The sequence below is a fragment of the Epinephelus fuscoguttatus genome, linkage group LG3 (genome assembly GCF_011397635.1).
Source record: "Epinephelus fuscoguttatus linkage group LG3, E.fuscoguttatus.final_Chr_v1".
Taxonomy (NCBI): Eukaryota; Metazoa; Chordata; class Actinopteri; order Perciformes; family Serranidae; genus Epinephelus; species Epinephelus fuscoguttatus.
This window is the reverse complement of record NC_064754.1, coordinates 30,856,852-30,880,956: the sequence shown is the minus strand read 5'-3', so window position 1 is coordinate 30,880,956 and position 24,105 is coordinate 30,856,852. Positions and strand designations below refer to the sequence as shown.

General features: G+C 40.6%; 1 protein-coding gene across 1 annotated transcript; it reads right to left on the bottom strand.

The window, feature by feature from the left end:
• Nucleotides 1-5,356: 5,356 nt before the first annotated feature.
• Nucleotides 5,357-23,527, bottom strand: slc25a10b (solute carrier family 25 member 10b). Its single transcript, XM_049572930.1, has 11 exons — nucleotides 23,081-23,527; nucleotides 13,507-13,626; nucleotides 12,485-12,599; nucleotides 11,499-11,547; nucleotides 11,359-11,400; nucleotides 11,229-11,272; nucleotides 11,078-11,148; nucleotides 9,634-9,726; nucleotides 9,473-9,550; nucleotides 9,290-9,346; nucleotides 5,357-8,058 (listed from the first exon to the last, which is right to left on the bottom strand). The coding sequence occupies exons 1-11, from the start codon at nucleotides 23,168-23,170 to the stop codon at nucleotides 7,957-7,959; spliced, it is 861 nt and encodes a 286-aa protein (XP_049428887.1). The 5' UTR covers nucleotides 23,171-23,527; the 3' UTR covers nucleotides 5,357-7,956.
• Nucleotides 23,528-24,105: the final 578 nt, after the last annotated feature.

Here is a 24,105-nt window from a genome sequence, read left to right as displayed (position 1 = left end):
CATTGGTACAACTTTCATTTTGGAACTAAATTTCTGAACAGGCCGTCTTGACACTAACACTAACAGTGGTCATTCAATGTGTCAGTGTTTGCTATATAGAAGCTCCATAGAGTTGAGGGGAGCTGCAGACTTGGGTGCTAATTCCCTGTCAAGCAAAGCAAAGCTGGGAACAAGAAGTGAGTCGGAGAGGGATAATCACTTCATTATGTTTATCTGCATGTGATATAATAGCTAGCAAAAGTATCCAACAGTTTTTGATATCTTTCCGAAGCTCAGCAGTTTGTCAGCTAGTTTAGTTACCAGTCTGATGTCAGTTAGCTCCTGCTGGTAGCTTACTCTCACTGGTGACCTCAAACATCTTGATGAATTAAATCAATTCGGTAGCAGGCTGGCATGAAAAGGCAAATGATTACATCTGCCCTCCTGAATGAACTCCACTGACCTTTCTACAACAAATGTTTCTTTAAAAAGCACCAGGGAATGTCAAATTATTCCCTGTGGGTTTGTCAACAGGAGTGCTGTGACCCCTGTCACATTACATACAGTCATTTGATCCAGTGTTAATATAAAAGTATAGATTAAGTGTGTGCACAAATGAGAGGGAATCATTTCACTTTAGGTAATAATTAAATCAATTGTAAATCATATTGCATATTTGTCTGTTTACAGCCCAGTTACCATATGCTTAGCAACAGGCAGAAAACTTTATCCTTAGCCCACCTTCACTGTCTCCAGGGTTTCACTGTGGCCTTTGAGATAACATGCTGTTTCTCCATCAGCTTCAGCTCAAAGCCCACAATCACTTTTCTCTGAGCCCTCGACCGTGCTCAGATTAAACTGAACTGTAGCTGGCCTTTAGAATCACATACTGGCCACTGAAGTGAGGAATTTCTTTATTATTCCTACTCCATCCAGTACTATCAATGGTCTCTCTTAGGCAGATGACATTTCTGAGTGAAAACAAACCCACCCACAACCTTTACAGAGCAGAGTGAATGGATGTTATTACTCTTATTTGTTAAGCCACATATTTAATTGGCGGGCAAGGCTGTACATAATACTACCAAACCATGGAGATGGCAGCAGACCAGAGATAACGCATTGTTTTCCGGCGACGACATTGCACTGAAACTGCTCTCCTAGGGATCACTAACGATTTACTGATGGGTGCTGATGCTAGGGAGTGTTCTACTTTACTGCTTCTTGACCTCAGTGCTGTGTTCGACACTGGCAATTATTCCATTCTCATCAATAGACTACATTGGTGTGTAGGTATATCTGGAGCTGCTCTTAAATGGTTTGAATCATATCTCTCAGAGAGCTTTTGGGTTCATTGGTAATTTTGTTTCACCTTCAGCTCCACTGACATGTGGGGTGCCACAGGGATCTATTCTTGGTCCTATTTGGTTTCACTTTATATGTTTCCCTAAGGATGTGTAATCAGCCATTTTGATGGGGTATCCTACCACTGTTAGGCTGGTGACACCCGAATCTACCTGTCATTTAAGCCTGGTAATGTTAGCTGTTGAGCACTTTAATGAGGTGCTTCACTGTTATTAGGAATTGGATGATTTGTTATTTTCTGCAGCTAAACTCAGACAACACAGATGTAATAGTCTTTGGTCCTGGTCACCTGGCAAGAAAATTACTGTTTATTGTACCTCTGGCAACTAATATAAAATCTACAGGGAGAAATTTGGGCATCACCTTTGAATCTCCATTGGATTTTGAACCACATATCAATAATCTCATTAACATCCTGCTACTCCTACCTACGAAATATTACCAAAATAAATCAGATGTGTCTTTTCCTGACCTAGAAAAGCGTATTCATGCTTTTATATTCTTGCGCCTTGACTACTGCATTGCACTGCTTACATGCGTCAGTAAATCTTCAGTAGCTCGGCTTCAACTAGTGCAGAATGCTGCAGCTCGTATTTTAACTGGGACAAATTGTAGGTCACATGTCACCTCAATTCTTGCCTCCCTCCACTGGTTGCCAGTTGACTTCAGAAATGATTTTAAGAATCTGTTATTAACTTTTAAGACTCAACATGGTTTAGCCCCCAGTTATATAGCACAGCTTCAGACTACCTGTGCTCCAGGTCCTGACCTGAGATCCTCAAGCCTACCCTCGCTAGTCATCCCTAGATCGAGGTTGGTAACTAAAGGTGACCAAGCCTTTGCCATCAAGGCCCCAAGGCTCTGAAATTCTCGACCTGAGAAGATTAGGCTGGCTAAAGGCCAAAGCACACCGGCGCCATACGACATGCATCAAAACAGCCGCCCCCATTATTTGCTATTTACAAACCCACACCGGCGACGGCTCGACGTGCGTCAACGTGCCGCGCGTCCTATTTTGTCCTATTGTCCTATTTTTCCAGCGTCGCCATCCTTGAAAAAGCACTATTTTGTATTTCCAAGCCTAGCAGACTGGAGTGTGCAATAGAAATCCGGTTGACGCCCCGCAGTGCAACACTTTTTGTGTGTGATGGGGGCGGCACTTCACTCGCGTCAATGACGCTGCCGTCATATGACGCCGCCAGTGTGTTTTGGCTTTAACACATTACCTATTTTGAAATCATAGCTTAAAACATATTTTTATTGGAAAGCTTTCCCTTTTGATGCTGAATTTGTACTTTTTTAAATTTGTACGTTTGTGTTTTATTTCCTTTTGTCCTATTTTTGTCTCTGTACACACCATTTTCCCAGCTCTTAAATTTTTTTAAAAAATATTGTATTGTTATTGCTGTCTTATTGTCATGCACTTTGTAACCATGTTTAGATAAGGGCTATACAAATAAAATTATCATTATTATGTTATTATTATAATTACAGTAAAATTTGTAGCTGCATTAATTTCAGCCTGACATTTTGTCTTGTAAAGTTGTAATGGATATCAGTTGCATATTTACACATCCAGAAGACACTGAGCAATATTAGCATTACTTGGAAGTCATTTTTGGTTGTAGGCTAAATATCCCAGAAAATACTTCACTGTATGTACCTATTGTATCCAAGGAAACAAAACTGTAATCCGAATGTGGACTTTAATCAAATATCAGTTAACTCTCAGTTGCAGACACTATGTCAAGGAATTAACCATTTTAATAGCAAATGGTCATACAGTTAGATTTGGCTACTACTTCTGAGAGACTGTACTTAGGCACAGCATGATAATACACGTGTAGCAATGCTAGCATGTTGATGTCCACAGATATAGCTAATGTTGCTAGCCACACAGTTGTGAATGAATCAGTGATTATGAAGCATATTGGAAACACTAATCAGTGAATACAGGCATGACCTCACTGCCTCCCCTGAACAAATGCTACACTTTATTTCTGCCACACACGTTTGGTGTAGACCATTTCATTATTCTGTTAAAAGGGGAACAGCGCTGGTCCCTGTTTATGTCTGTCAGCTACTAAGGAACCTATAACATCATATAGATTCCTCTTCAGCTACTGCATTAACAAATATTCCAACAGGAAATACACATTTGGAGTGTTCATGTTGTCAGTGCTGGCCAGTGGCATAGGCAGTAGGCTACAGGCGAATGCTCACAGCATCATCATTCATAGGGGGCGTAATAAATGGGGGAAAAAAAATAAAATCAAAATGTATATCTTTTACTATTTTTACTAATACTATTAACACTTATATTTTGAAATATTACATAAGGCCACAACAACATAACTACATAGCAAAGCCTTCTAAATAATAGAAAGGTCCTTTTTTCTGGGTTCCTGTCGCCCGCAGGCCCCCCACCCCAGCTTGTTACACTTTACCTGCTCTCTGGGGGAGATGGGCAAGTTCTCCAACGTCACATGTCAAACAACAAAAGCTCTCTGGTGCCCACTCAACTACACTACTGAGAGAGGAGTGCACCTGGGGCACCAACTGTGCCAGGGCCGCACACTGTGTGTTGTCAAGTTTGAAATGGTCTATTGGCAAATTTTGTTTAGTTCGTTTTGCCTCCTGCTAGAAGGTTACCCTGAGAACGTTACAAAACACCTTCACAACTGCTCTCATCAGCACTCTTTCACATTTTTACACCCACTCACACAAATATGCTGAAGAGAAATATAAAGATGTAAAGAACTTGCATCTGTTTATCAATGTTGCGTCTTACTGTAGCTTTACTTTCTATCAACATGAATGGATGAAATGCTGCTTACGAACACAACTAACTTCCATGTAGCAGGCAAAAAACTGCTTTCTGTTACCTGCTAAAAGCAGATTGCGCAGGTGTAGTTATAACACAGCCATGACGTGAGGAAATTCAGTTAGAGAACACAGAACACAAATTAGTGTTGGTATTTTCAATATACAGAATTCTTCAGAAAAATGTCAGTGTTCATTAAATGGAAAAATAGATAGGACCAAAGAATTCTTTGTTTTTGGCCAAGAAGAAACTGAAGACAGTCGTCAGCAGTAGATGTATCTCTGAATGTTGCTGACATTATTTAGTGTTCTGTACATGTTTTTATGGTTTGCGTTTTTAGAATAGCAAAAATGAACCGAACCCGAGCTGTCTTAAATTGAATCTTCAGTTCTTGTGTTCATACTGTAATGATCATAATTTCTGCTTATTGTTTATGAAAAGCGTCAGATATTTATAGAAACAGAACCTGCATTGCTTTATTGTCAGTGAGTGTGGTTGATAGGATGATGGTTCCTCCTGAAATCAAAGCACATTTCTGAAATAAGATCATCACAATGCGCAGGCCTACAGCCTGATTATCCTTTTCATGCAGTCAACGTATGCCTCGGCTGTGTGAAAACAGCGGTACATACACAGGCACAAAGCTCACAAATTCCCACACATGCATGTAATGATAGAGGTGAGTACTCATGGTCATTAATGCTTTGCATGTGATGGATAGTGTTAATAATGTATTAGACAGCAATGTTCATTTAGGTGCAGGAACAGTCGCACTGACACCATTCATCATGACAGGTGAATATCATTGCTTAATTGTAGATGGTGCTGCCACGTGGTGTAGGCTGGGAGGCCATAATTCTGCAAAATAAGAAATGATCTTAGCTCTGTGGGCTGGTGTGCAAGACCAGCGGAGCTCTCATTAAAATATGTCCTTGTTCTGATAAGGGCAGATCCCCAGAGGGTGAAGCTTGATTCACAATCGCAGCCAGCATCCTTGTACTATGTGCCTAAAGATCACCCTGTTTGCTTTATGACATAGGTTTAAATAACACTAACCACAGGGCCTGCAGCTAATTTATGAAATGGCCAAGGAAATGTGGTGTGACTTATAGCAAATCTGATTTATGACCAAGATAAAGTTAATAGCCTGAGATGCTGTTTTAAAGTAGATGGTGAAACAACACAACACATATTTTCCATTAGTATTTTAATTCCAAAATTCATTAGTTAGTAATCTACAAAATATAAATTCACAACTCTCAGAACTGTGGGTCCCTCCAGATTCATTCCTGTGCATTTTAAATAAAGCTGGGGTTTACATTACTCAGTATGGCTGATCTACAGTACCTCACATTGTTGAGGGACACTAGAGCATTACAACATGCAGATCTACAGTGGTTATCTGGCTACTATTCTTTATATGCATTCTTGAATGAAGGTCCTGGGCTCCACAGGATGCCAAAGAGACGGCGTCTGTATCACTCACACATTACTATACTGCCCCCTGGAGGACATATATTGTAAGGCAACATAACTTGACAAGGTCTCAGTCATGAGAGCAGGCACAACACATAGAGTATTATGTATTATGTCGCTGAACCAACAACTGTCAAGAGTCACGAAACACACAACAAGTTGACCTCAACTGGAACCATTAACATTGTAAATTCAAAATATCTGGAAACATTTTTACTTTCAGAACATGTTACAGTATGCAGCATGTGTGTTTCTACGCAGCAGGTTAGTCAGTATGAGTCCAGGAAATAAAGTGCCTCATGAAACAGAGTAGCATCCTGTGTCCTAAAAGAAACAGTAACAATACGGACAGAAATGCTACATGTACACTTGTACAATCCAGCAGTTCTCTACAGGCATCTCTGTTCTAACAGTAAGAACTTTTAAGAGATCAAGTGGTCACACAGAATTTCACTGAGACTAGAAGAACTAGAACTAAAAAGAGCCATCTTCATCGTGGTTTCAGCAGCCTGCCCATAAACTCATTTTCTTACTTAAAAACACGAGACAAAACTTGGTCCCCTTCTCCTTTGAGAGATTTGAGAGTGACACGATGGCAGAGGAATGAATTAAAGGAGAATCGGGTCAAAGTTAACCACATGTTAACCTGCAAGTGGTTGATTTCCAGTCATAAAACATCAACGTCATGAAGAAAAAGCAAACAAACGAACTGTTAAATCCAGGGTGCATCACATTTGGTCACCGCTGTTGGGAATGATTACTGTGTAATTACATAACAGTTGTGTTCAGTCATGTTTTAGCAATGGCTTCTAGGAAATGGTATAGATTGGGAAGAATGGCACTGATGACAAGGCTACGCTGTGTTTGTTTGCATTTTGCACTCCTGTTATATCACAAACTCTGTTCTGGCCTAATGTGACACGTCTTGCAGAGGACTAATAGGAAACACATTCCTGGCACTAACTTTTTGGGCCTTGATGGTTACACACTGGTGTGAGCTCTGAAGGTGCTGCTGCACACCACTGGAGAAACGGGTTTAAAGTATTGCTGAAAATAAAACATAGATCACAAAATCTGACCTGGAATTAGATAAAGTTTAAAGTCAGCATTTGGTCTGTCAACATGACAGATCAATTGCTCAAAAATGAACACTTAATCTCAATTAGTCTCAGCCGGTCACGTAACCAACCCCACCTGAAATTACACTGGACAACTACAATAACTATCCGCTACAGCTAACTTTAATCCTCTCTCTATATTTGGCAGGTCATTCCAATGGGTGCCATGCCATTGTTTTGGCACCAAATTCCGAAGCCCAATTAGTCCGAAAAATGTCCCATTGGACTGAAATCCTTTTCTACGACAGCCTGTTATCCGCAAAATGCCAATGGCTCCAAAATCCAGTTTCCCCAAAAATACACACTCCCCGCAGACAGTTTTCAGTTTTCCAGCAATGTTTGAACGACCAATCCCAAATGTTTTTACAAACCCTTTGCAGTGTTTCCAAGCTACATTTGAGCCACTGAGCCTGGGTGTTTTTATCAGTCCTTCGCCACATTTCCCAGCGGTGTTTGAGCCACCAATCCCATGTTTTTACCAAGTCTTCGCTGTGTTTCTCAGCAGCGTGAGCGACTGATTCATGGTGTTGATCATCAATCCGTCCTTGCTTTTCCAGCAACTTTTGTGCCATCAAATGTGGGTATATTGAGCCAAAACATGATCCTTTCCAAACCATATCCACATGGTTTTTGCACCAAAACCGATGTCCACAATATCCACAGTGTTGTTCACAAATATCTGTGATTTACATAAACATACAATGAAAACTTTTTCTGGCAATTGGGTTGTTTTACTACAGGGAGTGTGTCATTTCAGACAAACGAGACTTCGGAGCAATGGGCATCTGTTTGTGGGATAACGGGCTGTCGAAGAAATGGGCTTTCTGTCCACTGGGACATTTTTCAGACTAATGGGGATTTGGAATTTTGGGACGTTGAAACAATGGACAGTCCCCTTCCTAAACATCCAATTTGAAGCACTTTTATATGAAGCATGCTCTTTCTTAACATCATATTGATAATCTATGCTGATAGAATAAATTGCCTGATAAAAGTCTGTGCTCAAAATAATCAATATCATTACTAGCCGTGAGATAGAGGTAGAAGAAAAAGGAGAAGGAAAACATGTACAGGTCCATAATACACTGTACATGAGTCCCTTTCTTCCCTTGTTTTCTTGTAAATGCCAAAAGTAGAGTCATGACAGGGTGAAGTGTGGTGGCAGTGTCGGAGGGGGGGAATTGAACAGCATTCTCAGGAGATGATGCGTATGCCGAAGTTTTTCTTGAGCTGCTCAAGGAAGATGAAGGTGAGCACTGTGTGAGGAACCAAGCGGATCCCTGCGGGGACGAGACCCTGCAACAGAAATTGGCATGAGATTACTATTTGTGGTTTTCTGCCACTACATCAATCAATTTAAAGCTACTGTGCCTAAAAAGTACTTTAGTATAAAACAGGTACTTCATCATTAAGATGGATTGCCAGTGGCTGTAAATGCAGGTAATTTATCACACTTGACGTGCGGCCAGCGTGCCTTTAAATGTCAACTAAAACTTCTGCTGTCCAACATCATGATGAAGTAATTTGACAGATTTTTAATACTTTTTCATGGTTTGATTTTAGAATAGAATTATTTGGTGCTACATCAGAGAGATGCTCCTTCATGCCTCTGAGTGGGCGGGTCTCTACTGTTCATGTGCTGGATTAGCAGCTGAGCTAGCAGAAGCGGGTGGGACAATGTAAATAAAGTTGCACTGCTGACTGTAGCTTGCAAGCCATGGGCAGGCAGTTAACATTGGTGCTGGAGCAAAAGGACCACACCATTTAGCTTCACAAAATATCATGACGATGGCAGGTATGTTTTGAAACTGCTAAAAGTGGAACAGCTGACTGGCTATAGAGCCTGCAATAGAAGAGACGTGTGTCCATGCATGTAGATAAAAGGGAGACATTCTGTTCAGACCAGAATTTGTCTGTCAATATCTTTTAGATTTTGGACAATTACAGTATGCAATAGCATGTTTGGGAATATTCTGTAAGATTTATTTATACTGTTCCGATAACATGTTTTTTAAAGATCTGATTAGGAGCAGCACTAAATGGAGGAAACCAAGGAACAGTATTGCGTTTGCATCTTTATTAGCACATAGAAGAATATTATGGGAGTGGAAGTTGCCATTTTGGCTCAAACATCTCATTATGTTTTTAAAACTGGAGAAAAATTAATTCAACTTGAGAATAGGGCTGAGCGATATGGACAAAATTAATATCTCTGTGTTTACAAGCTGACTGGTGATACATGATATATATCTTGGTATGTTCTATGAAAAACAGACTGATCAAAATAAAAACCAAAAACAGGGATTTTATTCCTGTTTGAAAAAAATATAGCAGTACAACACATTCATTCAATTATGATTTTTTATCTTTTTAATTGCAGTCATAGAAATTTTATGAGGGATGAGTCCTCCATGTTCATTATATTCAACTGTACCTGTTAAATGAACACATACATTTATCAAAAATAAGAAGTGGTACTAAATAACCACAGTGGTGTTAATCTATCATGTGTAAAGCTGTTTTTTACCTTGTAAAAAGCCAGCGGACCGAGCTTGGCAGTTTCTCTTAAGCAATGGATCACCCCCTGAGGAGAGGACACACTGGGTTACAATGGACACTGAGGAATGAAGAAGATGGACAGAGAGAAACAAAGCAATGACAGGATTAGAAAAGAAAACGAATAGGGAAGAGGAGGGGAGTGGGCGCTCACTGTGTACTCTCCCTTTGAGTTCATCAGCCTCGTCTTTAGTACATCCAGAGGTTGACACAAGAATGTAGCACAGCCTCCCTGCAGAGCAGCAGACCATCAGTTTACGTAACAGCCCTTTAGACTTCACACTGACTCGCACACAAATAAAACCTGATACTTACAGCAATAAAGCTGGAGAGAAAGTGTGTGAATATGTTATCTCCCATCATGCCTGTTCCCAGCACGAGCTGCTTGGCCTGGTCGTAACACGCCAGCTAAAGGCGGGGAAAGTAAGAGAAGAAAAACTTGTGTCATTTCAGCGATCAGTTTGCTGATGCATCTCTTTTCTCCTGATCGAAACCCCATCTGTCATTCTCAATACAACTTATATAACTGAGTAATGAGCCACAGATAATAAAGCAACTGGCCACATGTTAGACATGGGATCAGCTCTGAGAATGAATGAAATCACCTCACTGTGTACCACCCCTGTGTCATTATTATTATTAACAAAGGCTCAAATACCCACAATCCTCCACTCCTTCACCTTCACCATGACTTTTGGAATCCACCAAAATCTTGTACATACTGGGATCACTGGCTGTGACTGAGCTGTGGATCAGGAGGGAGAGCGGGTTATTCACTAATCGGAAGATCAGTGGTTCGATCCCCGGCTCCTCCAGTCTGCATGTCGAAGTATCCTTGAGCAAGACACTGAACCCCACATTGCTCCTGATGCCTGTTCGGTGTGTGAGTGTGTTAATAACTGAGTAGCAGGTGGCACCTTGTATGGCAGCCTCGGCCACCAGTGTGTGAATGTGTGTGTGAATGGGTGAATGCGACTGATGTTGGCCTTTAACTGGTTCACAAATACATGCAGGATCAACTGACACGTTCTCACTCCCATCTCATCAAATACTGAAGCTTGGTTAGTGGCCCTACACGTCAAACTGCAATGTCACTTTTGTACGCTCAGGGACGGCATGTTAATGTATGTGTGTTACATACATTGTGACTTTCTTTCTTCCTGCTGTCACAGGAAATGTAGAGTTTTAACTCATTAAATGCATGAAGTCTCTTTTCAAAATAAACTTAGTATGTAGGTGAAAGGCTTTGTTTCAGGTTTACTTCCTTCGGTCTGGATGAAAAAACTATGCGCTTGGTTTAGAGAAAAAACGTGGGCATTTTTGGGCTCAGTTGTGTTAGCGCTACAATCTGAGGTTCCTGGATATGCTTGCCAACACAGACTCTAGAAAGTTAACTGAGGCTGAGGTTATATGGATTAATGTATAATGCATCATTTAAATGGAATCATCTGAACAAGCTGCAATGTAATCTCCAAGATTGATTCAGCACTGATAAATGAATGTACCTTTAATTTAACTCAATTTAACTCCATTATCTTATTAAAAGGACTTAATGGATTCTGAACTTGACATACCATTTCACATTATTAACAAATACCCTCTTAATGTATTGAAGAGAAAGAATTAATTAAATTGTGATTGTGTTAACTCAGGTGGAATAAAGTGCAATACAAAGATAAAGAAACAGACATTGCTCTTAACTGGTGTAAACATTTCAAAGGAAGTTTTTAAAGCTACAGATTTTATATCTGTGACTTGCCTGTCCCACAGTGACCATCGCTCCTCTGCTGGAGGCCATGGTGGCTCCTGAGAACAGTTTCCTCACACCCTCTGGGGGACAGGACACAGGTCAGAGGTCAAACATGATGCTGCTATGTGCTTCACATGAAGTTACATCCACTATGATTTACCTTCTCTGAAGACTCTAAAGAGCCCATCAACGGCATGTTTGTAGCTGCAAGAAAGAAAAATTAAATTACAATGAGAGACTTAGAGCATCTAAACTGAACAAGTTTAGCTACAGAAAGTTACAACACTCACTTTCTCCTCTGTTCTGGTGGTAGTTTCATGTCATTCTGCATCCTGGAGGTAATTAAAGGGGTTAAGACTGGTTTGCTTGTTTGGAATGATTTTAAATGTGTTCATATTCATGAGATTAATGAGACATCACAGCATGTTACCTGACATTCACCATGTCAGCTGGCGTGCCAACAAACCCACCAGTGAAACCTGTGAGCAGAGAAATTTTGTTAGCACACAATTTTGAACAGGTGCCACTTACAGTTCATATATTTCAGTCAACCAACATACAGTAGTCTAAAGCAAAGTTCACTTTATGACACCCTCTTTTAGCTTTTGCGAGCTAGCTGTCACCCTGTTGAATGTAGCTTGACTTAGCATGTTACTTGATGAGTGTAGACTGTGTTTATTCATTCTTTATGCCAAAACATTTTTTTATAAATTAGTTGACTTTAAAGTTTGCACACAGCCTACACTGTGCGCTCAGATTTTCACAGTATCTTTCTGTGTTAGTTACGAGTCATTCCGTCACGCAAATTTGCGTTTCTAGCTAGCTAACTCACCACATGGCACATTTCACACTGTGGCTATTTTTCTGACAAATACATGGGATTTATTTGACAAATGAGTGGATTATGCCCGCTTATGATGGGGTAAAATGTTCGATTTTAAAGCCAGCATGAGCTTTATTCTCATTATTTTCCGATAATTCCCATAAATTTCTATTAATTGCCATAGAAATTTACCACCTTGAATATTGTTTGAATTTTATGTGTGCATGCGTGCATGCGTGCCTGCGTGCCTGCGTGTGTGCATCCGTGTGTGCATCTTTACTTGTACATGCTACACAGTGAGGACCAACAAAATGTATTTTAGTGAGGACATTTTTGCAAAGTGAGGACATTTGGGCTGGTCCCCACTTTTTCAAAGGTCTCTTTGAGGGTTAAGACTAGGTTTTATGGTTTAGGATAGAATTAGGTTTAGGTCAGGGTTAGGGATAGGCATTTGGTTGTGATGGTTAAGGTCAGGGTGAGGGGCGAGGGAATGCATTATGTCAATGAGGGTCCTCACGAAGACAGAATTACAGGAATGTGTGTGTGTGTGTGTGTGTGTGTGTGTGTGTGTGTGTGTGTGTGTGTGTTCCCACCTCCGAAAGCTCCCAGCAGGACCTTCTGGTAAAAGGGCATGGGGCCCTGGCTTGTGCTCCCCATCATGTCCCTCACTGTCTCATAGATGGCAAATCTGGTGAGGGAATAGGACATCTGAGAGCAGAGGAGAGGTAAAAGGATGAGTATCCTCAACTGTCCTCACTATCTAACATTTTATTTCTTTCAACCACTAGGAGGAGCCTTTGGCAAATCTACCAGTTTTATTATTAAAAGTAAACAGGATGCAATATTTATGAATGAATGAATGTATTTGAATCTCATTAGAATAGACCTGTCACAGTTAAGTTACCCATAAACTGTTCTAATGTGGTCTGCCATACTCTCTCTTCTCTAACCAGAAACATGCTTAATAAGTACATCATGTTTAGAGAAACAACTGAGAAAAAAAACACTCTTTTTTTGGACTTTACATGTACACAAAAGAAAGCAGAGTGGTAGTATAAAATAATTTCTCCAAACTTTTCTTTTGAAGATAACCTTTTATTAATGCTAGTATTACAGATTTATTTCAAACACATCTGTCATTATTGGTGGATGCTTTACTCAATTGTATTCTTAACTTATTTTCACTTGTCTGTTTTTTTATTGCAGTATTGAAAAGCTTGAAGCTTTAAGTGCTGTATAAATAGAGTTCATCATTATGATTATTTTAAAAAGATGGGATAATGATAAAGAAAAGGGTCAAATTCAAATGTAAACAGTGACAAGCGTCAATGTTTCTGCTCGAAGTCAAGACTGTTATAAACTCTGTGGTAATTGTGTCTGTTCTTCACCCACCTTTAGCCTTATTTTAGCATTACTGTCTGTTTCAGTATAGTTTTACCTGTCTTTTACCAACATTTTATTGCTATCATCTTAGCTAGCTTACCACTCTAAATGTGACTTACCGGTTGCAGGTTAAAAAAAAAATCAAACAAACAAACAGAAAGTACAAACTAATAAACACAACAACATACAAAGGCTCAAGAACAGTCTTGTGCATGCACACAGAAACACATACCTGTCTGCAGAGGGAGGCAGAGAGGCCATTGTAAAGAGCCAGCACACCATCACTCCTCACCACATGAATGGCCATCCCAACCATCCTCTTCTTCACCTCCTGCTGTGTCTGCAGGTGTACCTGGAGAGACCGTCATGAATTAGCACTCAACAACATGATAAAGAAAACATTTGACAAAACACAGATGCAACAACTTCTTTTGTGGGGCAATTTAGACACAAGTTTACATATAAGGGCAACTAAATGTGTCAAAGAGCTACATGTGTCAAGGGGTACTTAAGTGGTACAGTAGGCTGAAGGGTTGTGCAGCAATTAGTTTCAAAACCCAGAAACCCAGATTTTTGCTCTTCTGGTTTGCTTGTCTTGAAGACGATGGGTTTTTTGTTTTTTTTGTTTTTTTTTTTAAAAAAGGGCTTTGATTAGCATGCCTGAAAGGATAAAATATTCTCACATTTTGTTCTACGGCATAAAATACATCTGTAAATACCCCCCCTGTGAATTTTGACATATTTACCTGTCATAAAAAATGGCAGTTGCTAACAAGTAGCTAAATGAGCCTTAAGAGCAACATCATGCTGAACACAGTTTTACAGCCTTGTCATAGTAGAGACGATGAAGTCATGTGACTTCACCGACTGCTGTGTTGTTCGTTTATAGCCTTACATTAGCTTCGTACTTGTGCCAATTGCATTTCGGCTTCAGAAATCATAAAAGTGGTGTTCACTTGTGAAGATTATCTTGCTCAACAAAATGTGTAAGTATCATAAACTTTTGTTTGCCACAAAATTTATTGTCTGCAATGATCCAAAATCCAAGGGGGGGGTAGGGTACCAGGGCGATGCTAACTTCCGGGTTGGAATTTTAAAAAAAAACAAAAAAAACAAGTCATCCCTGAACCACTTTATCGCACTTCCATAAAGCTGTAAGACCAGTTGCCAAAATCTAGTCAGGAGAGGGTGAGATATCCTTAATTTCAGTCTTTACTGTAGGTCAAACTCCAAAAATACTGGATCCTGCACTTCTTTAATTAGTCCCTTGCTGTCACGAGTCTTTGAAACTCCAACCTTCCAGTTTACAACACAGGCTTTCTATTAACTTGATTCAGTCCCTGATGACATTACTATGACATCATCTGGGTTAGTTTCTCGGATTTGAAAAAGTTTCCCAAGTTACAGAAGAAGTCATGCAACTGTTTTCACAAGCTGAGTAATACTGACCACAATGAGTAAAGAGGAGGAGGAGAGTGTGTGTGTGTGTGTGTGTGTGTGTGTGTGTGTGTGTTGTCCCTGTCAGAGGTCATCAGCAGCTCTACAACATGGCCTTTGTCCTCTGTTCTAATCAGTATTTGAGTTTCAAGGCTACTAAGCGCTGCAAACACATTTTACTATCCTTTATTAAATTTACATAAATTATACCCTCATTTACTGCAGGTCATAGGTCATTAGATATTTGTATTTATTACCTTTTCATAACTTTTAACATGTTTGTATATGTATTACAAACCTAGCATAAAATGATGCCTCAGGTGACGAGACATTGGCCTAAACTACCAATTTCTTCTTTAAAATTTCTCTTACATTTTCTGCCATGTTATACTCGTGCACACGGTGCCATCATCACAAGACAGAATGAAAACAAGACCCCACAAGAAACTAAATACTAACATCCACATGCTAACAATGACAACGCTAACATGCCAATTTTTACAAGGCGACGTTTACCATGTTTATCATATTAGCATGCTAACATTGCACATTGCTTCAGTCGAGTGATTATATGCCAGTTTTTTCTGACACAGCCTCCATTGTTTTCATTTTCTAGATCAAAGTACTGCCAAACGGCGATGAGAGGACATCTCTCGGATTTCCCACTGTGCTGTTTTAAAACTCCAGTCTACTCGAGCATTACCACGGGGATAGGAACTGCTGTCTGACAGCTCTGTAGCACCCACTAGTGGTGGGCGGCTGCATGACAGTTGAGCAGCCTTGTACATGAATAAAATGCTGATTGGTATAACCGACTAATATTTCTGGTGCCGACTAGCGAGGAGGTGGACATTTATTTGTTTAGATGACTAATCGCTCGTCCAAAGTGGTGGACCAACCATAAGCATTGGTATCTATAGAGCCAGGGAGCTCACATGACGTAGAAAATCTTACAAACTTAACTCTTTCAAAAACTGTCTTTGATAACACTACACAGTCTACTTTTGAGCCAGGGTCATAGTGTGGGGGAAAAATCAAAATACTTGCACAGTTACTTCAGGGAATTTAATCTAGACGTAACTCTGGTATTTTCCTTAGAGCTCTGATAAAGTGAACCACAGAGTGTTGTGCAAATGTGTGTTGAGCCATCAGCAAGCTAATGTGCACAGAAACACCCTTGCACACAAGTACACACACAACATGGTGAAATATTAAACCCAGATGAGTTGATAAGTGTCTGGCTGAAAAAGTCTTTTAGGGTGAGGTCAGGTAAATCCTGTTTGGGACAATAGAGCAGTCTATCTGTTGATATAATGGATGTCTTGGGTTAACACCAAAGAGGAAATCAATGTAACATGACTAGGCAATCTTTGCTCATGTGATATGTGTGTTTGCTTAAACCCTACTTCCCTGCTCAAAACCACATTCACATATTCTCTACTCTAAATTACACTTCAGTCCTAAATTTAGATGCTCTGCTGAGTGTGCAGCATTATGAGGCCATTCACTTTTTAAGCTGTATAAGCTGTTGCAACAAAATCAACAATGTGCTGACAGAGAACAGAGCAAACTTTGGGTTCACGTGTGTGTGTGTGTTTTATATGCTATGTTGGTAAAAAGAAAAGTTTTTAAAAGTGCTTTATGAGTAAGGAGGGATATTCATCATCTGGAGCAGCTCAGCTTGGAGGTGGACCGTTTGCTAGTTTAATTTCATTCTGCAATGGCAGCTCTCAGGGCAATCACAACAAAATGTTGCAATAACATTTTTCAACTGGTGCATCCACTCTGTCAGATGTGTCTGGTCCGCCGCCACTTTGGGCAGACTCCCAGCAGCCTGAAACGTGCCAGGCCGATCACAACAGCTTATCTCATATGGGGCGTGTTTGAGACGAAGAGGTGCACTGCTCTGACATTTTCAAAAAACCAATGCTGTTGAAGCTGACGTGGAACTTTCTGTTAAAGCTGTTACCACCTTAGTATTGAGCAAACTGGGTGGTGTATAGTCGCTAAAATCAACTGCATTTTAAGTTCCCTTGAAAAGAAAGATGTGTTTGGAGTACTTCCAAAAGGGTTTCGCAGAAGTTTTATCTACCAACTCATAATGTAACAACTCATATCTGCATGCTGTAGCCTGTTCGCATACTAACTACTGTGCTGTGATTGGCCGTCTAAAACAGGCAGACCTCGTCGATCTTTTGATAACCGGTTAGAAACAAAAAAATGAACTTAGAGGTTCCAGACTTATTTACATTTACAATTTAGTGTGGTGATGTCAGGCTAGCATTTCAGACCATCCAGGGTTAAATCATCCAAGAGTAAAATACAGATGTGCTACTCAGGCTGCACAATAAAACTGGGTCAATCATTTGATATTTACTGTTGAACAACTTTCTGCAGACTCATCTGGTGTTGAGCAATCTTGACATGTTACCATTTAACAAATCTCTGTTTCCTGAATAAATGATTCTACGCAAGATGTAGGCCTAATTACAAAATAACAAAATGAGTTACTGAAGTCTTTGTTTTAAACATATGAAAAGCTTGGTCTCATGTAGTAGCCTACATTACAGTGCAGCACAGATCAGATGAAATTATTTTCCAGGGGATTTTTCATACCTTTGCCTTGTGCCTTGCCTTCTCAAAAAAATCCTTATTACTATTGTGAGAATACTTTCTACTGTATCACAGCACACAAAAACAAGCAATTATTGTTGCCATTTACCTCCATTTATTCTGCGTACCATTCAAGCTTTTGTTGCTCAAGCTGTGATGGGAGACACTGCAACGTAAGTAGGGCTGGGCGATAAGGAGAGAATCAAATATCATGAAATTTTCGAACAAATACCTCGATATCGATATCGATATTGCAACGATATTGTAGGGTTGACTACTGGTACTTTAACAAAATATTTACACAATAAAATTTGTGACAATCATCAGTAATGTGGATACAATGACTAAGTGGGTAAAGGCCAACAATAGAGCAGCTGCAACAGTCTAGTTAGTTCAGAAAATTACATTCCCTCACTGTAAAACCAGGAAAACCAGGAAAAGACAACATGAAACCCAAAATCAATAACAATATCTAGTTTCATATCACAATATTGATATATTGATATACAGCCCAGTCCTCACGCAGACCAAGCTTGCAGCACAGAGAAAAGGGTGCAATAGCTGTTCAAATTCACTTCATGATTCATAAAAGTGACCAATGTTCACCATGTAAGCGCCAATCCAAAATGCAGCAGTAGATGAGAGTGATAAAGACAGCATTACCTGCAGTTTTCATCACATTCTTAATCATTTGTAACATTAGCTGTCCTTGAAAGTCATGAAATTATCCATAACTAACACAGTGTTATCACTGCAGTGTCAACAGTTTGTATGTTCACTGTGCTGCAGCTGATCTCACTAAATATGGGCCAAACAGGGCTCTCACACCCATATCCATAATGATTCAGTTCCAGCATGTATGAAGGATTTCTAAAAACATTTTGTTGTGTTCTTTAACATATTCTCCAATTCTCTGAGATTTTTAGAGCACTTTTTTAATCAACAACACTTTCTAGAATCTTATGAGAAAAAAGCTTGAGCACCTCCTTATGAAAGCACCAGTCCTGATAGTTGACCACATATGGTTTCACCTTCATCCAACATCAGTAACACGCCTCACCTGTCTGCCACTTTAGCAGTTTGATTGGTGTAAAGCCACATAGCTACATGCGGCATAGTATGTGAGTATTTGGACAGCGACGCATTCTTTTGTTCTGCTGCCTCTGTACTCACACAATGGACCTGAATGACTTTGAGGTTCAAATACTGACTCTCAGTTTTAGGAATCTCCGTAAGGTGAAGGGCACAGGCGCATGATGTTGTTCTGAAAAGATGGGGCAGTTAGTTATTGTAGTTTGGAATACAGATTTGACCCACTTAGCAACATGGTCATCAGTTAGAGCTGCAGCAGAGGCACCGAAAAAAGCTGCTCGTTAAAACTCCTGAACATGCCTTAGAAACATTACATTTTAAGATTTTCCTCAGTATCAGAGTAATCCAGTGATAGTTGTCTGTAAAGACATGGATGCACTGCAATGAGGAACTGCTAAAAGGTAGGTCCGCATACCTTTACTGGTGCCAATTTGGCAGGTATAGGCAAAAAAACAAGAGGCCTCAAGTTACAGCAGCATTTTCGCTTTTTCAATTCACGGCTCAAGCTGCAGTTGTCTCAATGCTAACCTTTTCTGTAAGTCAATCTGAGTCTGTCTAAAGGACGTCCTCAGTGATAGAGATGAAAACATTCATTCTACAATTCTTTAAAGTAGTTTTTACCCACCCAAGGATAGAAACCATTCACCAGTAGGGGTGGTAAATGAGTTCCAGCTATGAACCAATTCAGAATTGTTTAATCCATCAGAATTTTATGCCTCCGAACATATCAATTCCTTCCATTGACACCGGCATGCAGGGCAGGAGTTTCACCAGCTGGCTTTGATGTCCTTTTGAAAATTGTATGCCCATCAGTCACTGTGGCCTTGATACCCCACTCTTCATTCTACATGTACTTGATTGGTTATGGTAACATGATCGACACGTGACAGGACTGGGAAAAGTGACAGTTCGATTGCTACCTGATCCACACGCCCTGACCGATCGGTACTGCCCATGTGCAACTCCCAACAGGAAGCACAATGGCTCGCTAAGCTCCCTCCATCATCAACTCCGTTGTTTAATTCGGAATGTTATTAAATGAAACAGAACAATACGATACATAAGTCTGACAAAGTATGTAAAGTACATACAGTGTATATGTCTTTCACACACACATATCCTTATAGACTCAACTCCCCCTACTCAAGGCCTTGATGTCCTTGCATGTGGCCTTTGTGCCCTCAAAAAAATTGCTCCACAGCAGGCCAAGTGGCCTTGCCCCTAAATTCTGAAATTCCAGGCCTGCTGGCGTGCTCTTCTGACAGTTGCACATTGCAAAACAATAATGTCAAACTCGTGCGCCTATGCTGATGGAAATTTGCAACTAGCATGAGTCATGGCAGAGAGGAAGAAATGGTCTGGAGTGTGGCTTCATTTCACATACACAGATGACGACAGTGCTGCTTGTAATGTCTGTAACCAAGGGTGAAAACACCAGCAGTACACTAAAAACATGGAGTTAAATTCCAGAAGTGTAGTGTATTTAAAACTCTAAACACTAGTGCCACTGCCTCCCAACTGAGCAAACCGTCCATTACCAAGGGTAAATAGCTTATGTTACACCAACATCAGTGCCTCGCAGGCAAGCTTAGCAGATTTTTGACCAGTTACAGCTGAAAACTGGTTCCAAATTAAACAGCCAATAAACACTGGCTCTTTTGCACACCCGAGTCACTGGATGCTGTTTGTCTACACTGTGTGTAGCCTAGGGGGAAATGTAACAGTTGCTTTTACCCTAAAAACCTGTAGGTAAACTTTTTTCCTACACACAAAATGAATAAGTGAATAGATAAAGTGAGGCATGCCTGCAACCCAGACAAGGTTGTTCTTCATGCTGATATCTCCCCAAGAGATTCTGCTTGTTTTGTTTCAATAGATTTGATCAGAACTCCAGCAAGTACACACCTACTGTGTCTCGGACTGGCAGAGAATATCACATTTTGTGGTTTTGTAGATTAATTGACGAGTCTCACATTCACTCTAAGGTTTCCCATGAAAAACAACTAGACTTTTAAAGAACTCTCACATGTTGACCCACATCATGTGCACTCAATCTAGTCCTAAACCAATGAGAACATGTTGGGTCATTAGGTCTTTTGATGGTTAACCTCACTTTAGTTTTAGTCCTGACAAAGCAAAAACACTGAAGATGAAAACTGACTTTGAAAATAAGTCTTGGTGAAATTAAGATTCCTAACAGTCACAAAACAGGCTTCTCTTCCTCTTTGAATACTGACATACATATACAGAAACACATTTTTGTTAACTGCGTTGTACATGAGATTAGTTTTTCTTTTTCATAGTTTGTATTAGGGGTGTAACAGTGCACAAAAATCTCAGTTTGGTACGTACCTCGGTACACAAGTCACAGTTCGGTTTTTTTTTGGGTACAGTAATGAAAAAAATAGACAACTATTAAATATCTTTTACTTATTGGTAACCTTATTAAAACATACCACCATAGCAGTTAACTCTTTTTACACAATTTTTGAATGAAACAAATATATATAAAATCCTGTTGTTAAAGTGCAGTAAACAAAACATGGTTATATCTAAAGTGTAGCTTAAACAATTTTACTCAACTTTATTTCTTTAGCGCGATGGTCAGGGAAACGCTCTTTCTTTTTAAACGACGATGATATCGTAGTTTGCACCAGATTGCTTTTTCTAGTCGTGCCGGTTAACGTTCAAACTCGGGTGGTGTCGCTTTAGATGCGTTAGCATGTTAGACGTGTTTCCAAGTACATACCCGACCACTGTTCTGCAGTGTCAGCACACTGCTTTTGTCTTGTCCACTTGTTTATTTCCATCTTCGTATTTTACCCTGAAACCAAAGTGTTCCCAAACGGAGGACTTAAGGTTTGCAGGTGGGTCGTCAGGTTCGTCAGGCTCACTTGCCATGTTGTCAAAATGCGAGAATGCACAAAGTGAAAGCGGAGATTTACGGTCGGTCCGTCACTCAATTATGTCCGTCGGGGAACTAGATATTTTAAATGGTTCGGCTCGCAAAAATGGAATGAAAATAAAACAAAATAAAATAAAATAATATCCTGCACCCAATAATTCAGTACAGGGTCGTGCCGAACCGAAAGTCGCGTACCGAACGGTTCGACACAAATACATGTACCGTTACGGCCGTAGTTTGTATGTTTTTTGGTAGAGGTCATATGTGAAAACATGTCAGTTCAATTCAGTAAGCTTCTTTGACATTTCATGTGTTGCCACAGCACAACTACAATTTAAGACAGTGAATTCTATGAACTGTGTTGGAATATAATAGGTAATTAAATCATTATAGAAACAATTAAAAACAATGTACTGATACAAAATCACAGGCATACATTTTAAAGAAAAAATATTAGGTGAATAAGTAAATAAAAAGGCAGAGTGTGATCTGTCTGTACATGCTGATGTGTTGGTGACATGCACTGACACATTTTGCTGCATCTGTGGCACTGACACTAAGTTCACCAAGTAGACGCTGCATTTTAACCTGATCTCAGAGTGAATTAAAATCTTGGAGTTTACATTTGATTTTGTAAATAACTTTGTTCTGCTGTCATTATACGTGCCAAATTGTAGCAGGAAATGTTGCTCGGTCTCCATCTGCCTCTGAGGACACAGCTGATAAAACCAGTCTTCTAGAGGCCACCGGGTCTGCCCGTGTCTGCTGGTCTCTATGGCCAGGTTGGGATCAAGTTTTATCAGTAAGGATATTCTCAATAGTACAAGTACAGCAGTATTACTACACGTGTAGACAAAATAATGTCTGTAGAAAATGGAAAAGGTGAATTACTTTAAGGACTTTATGAGAATTGAAGCAAAAGAATCACCACATTCAAAGTTGAATTCCTTAGTTTTCCACTACCAGGTCTATAATTTTATATGGCATCACCAGCTACCAAACAAGGTAGGGCCCGAATGAAGCACTCCTGATTACTGGCTTTGCCTACATAATTACACACCCCATGACTGCAACTTAGTGTTCTCAAGGTCATGTGCTGCTGTCTTCAGTGCAACCATAAGAGAGGTGCAAGTAAGGCGAGGAAGGATTTTGACATCAGGTAGAGATGTAATACTGGTTTACTCTTCTGTGAAGCATAGCCAGGCAAACATTTACAAGAGTGAACATGCATGACCCCACTGGCGGCAGACTCACATCTGCTGTCAGGTGATGACAGGCTGGGGAAAGCATATATTCCCTATAGTCAGTGTGATCTTACAGTTACCATATTCTCAAAAAAATAAAAAAAAACATAATTAAATGTAGAGTTAAAGCTACATTGGGTCATTCTGTTTATTCTGCAATGACTCCAGCAACTATTTTCAGTTATTTTTCCTTCATCATAAGCAGTTGACCAGCTTTAACTCGTCCTAACCTGTGCCCTATATTTCAAAAGCCTTGCACATCCTAACAGACATTGCAGTGATGCCATAGCAGACATGTGATACCTCAGAGCATGGCATGGCATGCCCCCTAAAAGCTAACTGCAGCCACAGCACGCAGAGGGGTTGTCTAATGCCGCGATGTCAGCGAATAACAGTGACCATGCTTGTTTTGGGGGACTGCTGCTGCTGGAAACAGCTGTAGCCTGGTGTTCAGGCCTGCTCTCCTCTGCACACAGGCGGAGGGTTACACACTGTCCAGCACCCCTTCCGCTCACCTTCAGCAGGTCCAGAGGATGCGTGCAGCAGGCAGCACCGCATGACGCCAGCCCACCGAAATACCACCGCGACATCCGTTTCTCGGTCATGGTCCCGTGATGTGCCGTTGTCTGATGCAGCTACCGCGGTGACTTCCGTCCTGTCGGTCCGCCTTCGACACGCTGCCCGCTCGCTCTGCTCTGTCGGCTTCCTCGCCTGCAGCTGGCAGTAGCTTGTGGTCTACAGGACACGGATAACCTCGTTAATCTTCAAACATTCCGATAAGAGACTGCGCTACGGACCGAGGGGACTTTGGGCTCCAGCAGCATCGCGCACACTCGTGCCACATAACGTGCGCGTGGGGCTGTGTAGGGCCACAACATGCAGGAGGAGGGAGCAGCTACGGAGAGGAGAGCAGCCAATTGGCACCGTGAACGGCGGAGCTGCCTACTCGCCCCGGGGTCTGAGATCCAAAGGTCGACTGCGGTGTATGAGAATGCTAAAACCCCGAACTGCACCGACTCTCACACACACAGCCCACTTTCACCCCTTACAGACTGTCATGCGGGCTTTAAAGCGATACGCATCCTTTCTGCAGCTGTACGCAGTGGAAATACACTCTGTCTCTTTAAGAGGACTCGTGGAGTAACGTTAGCTGTCATCCTCAAGCAGAGACTACAGCCCAAAAACCCCTGTGCTGGTGAGATTATTTGTAACATGTGTCTACATGTGATGGAGCTCAGTTCAGTGCCATCCACGAGCCCTAAAGCAATTTTTTTTTTTAAGTAAGTGTAGAAATGGTTGAGGATAATCAAGTCTGTAAGGCAGTCAACAAACATGGGACACCAAGGTTTTTGTATCTGATCAAACAACTGTGTCACTTGGAAATGATGATCAAAGAGGAGATAAAACACATGAGACAAAATAAAAGAGGTGTAAAACAGACCAAGCTCGTAACTATGTGGGATCAGTAGGACCCGATAATTATTAAAAAAAAAAAATGAAATCTTGTTAACAATAATTAAGTCCCAATGTCCTCTAGAGG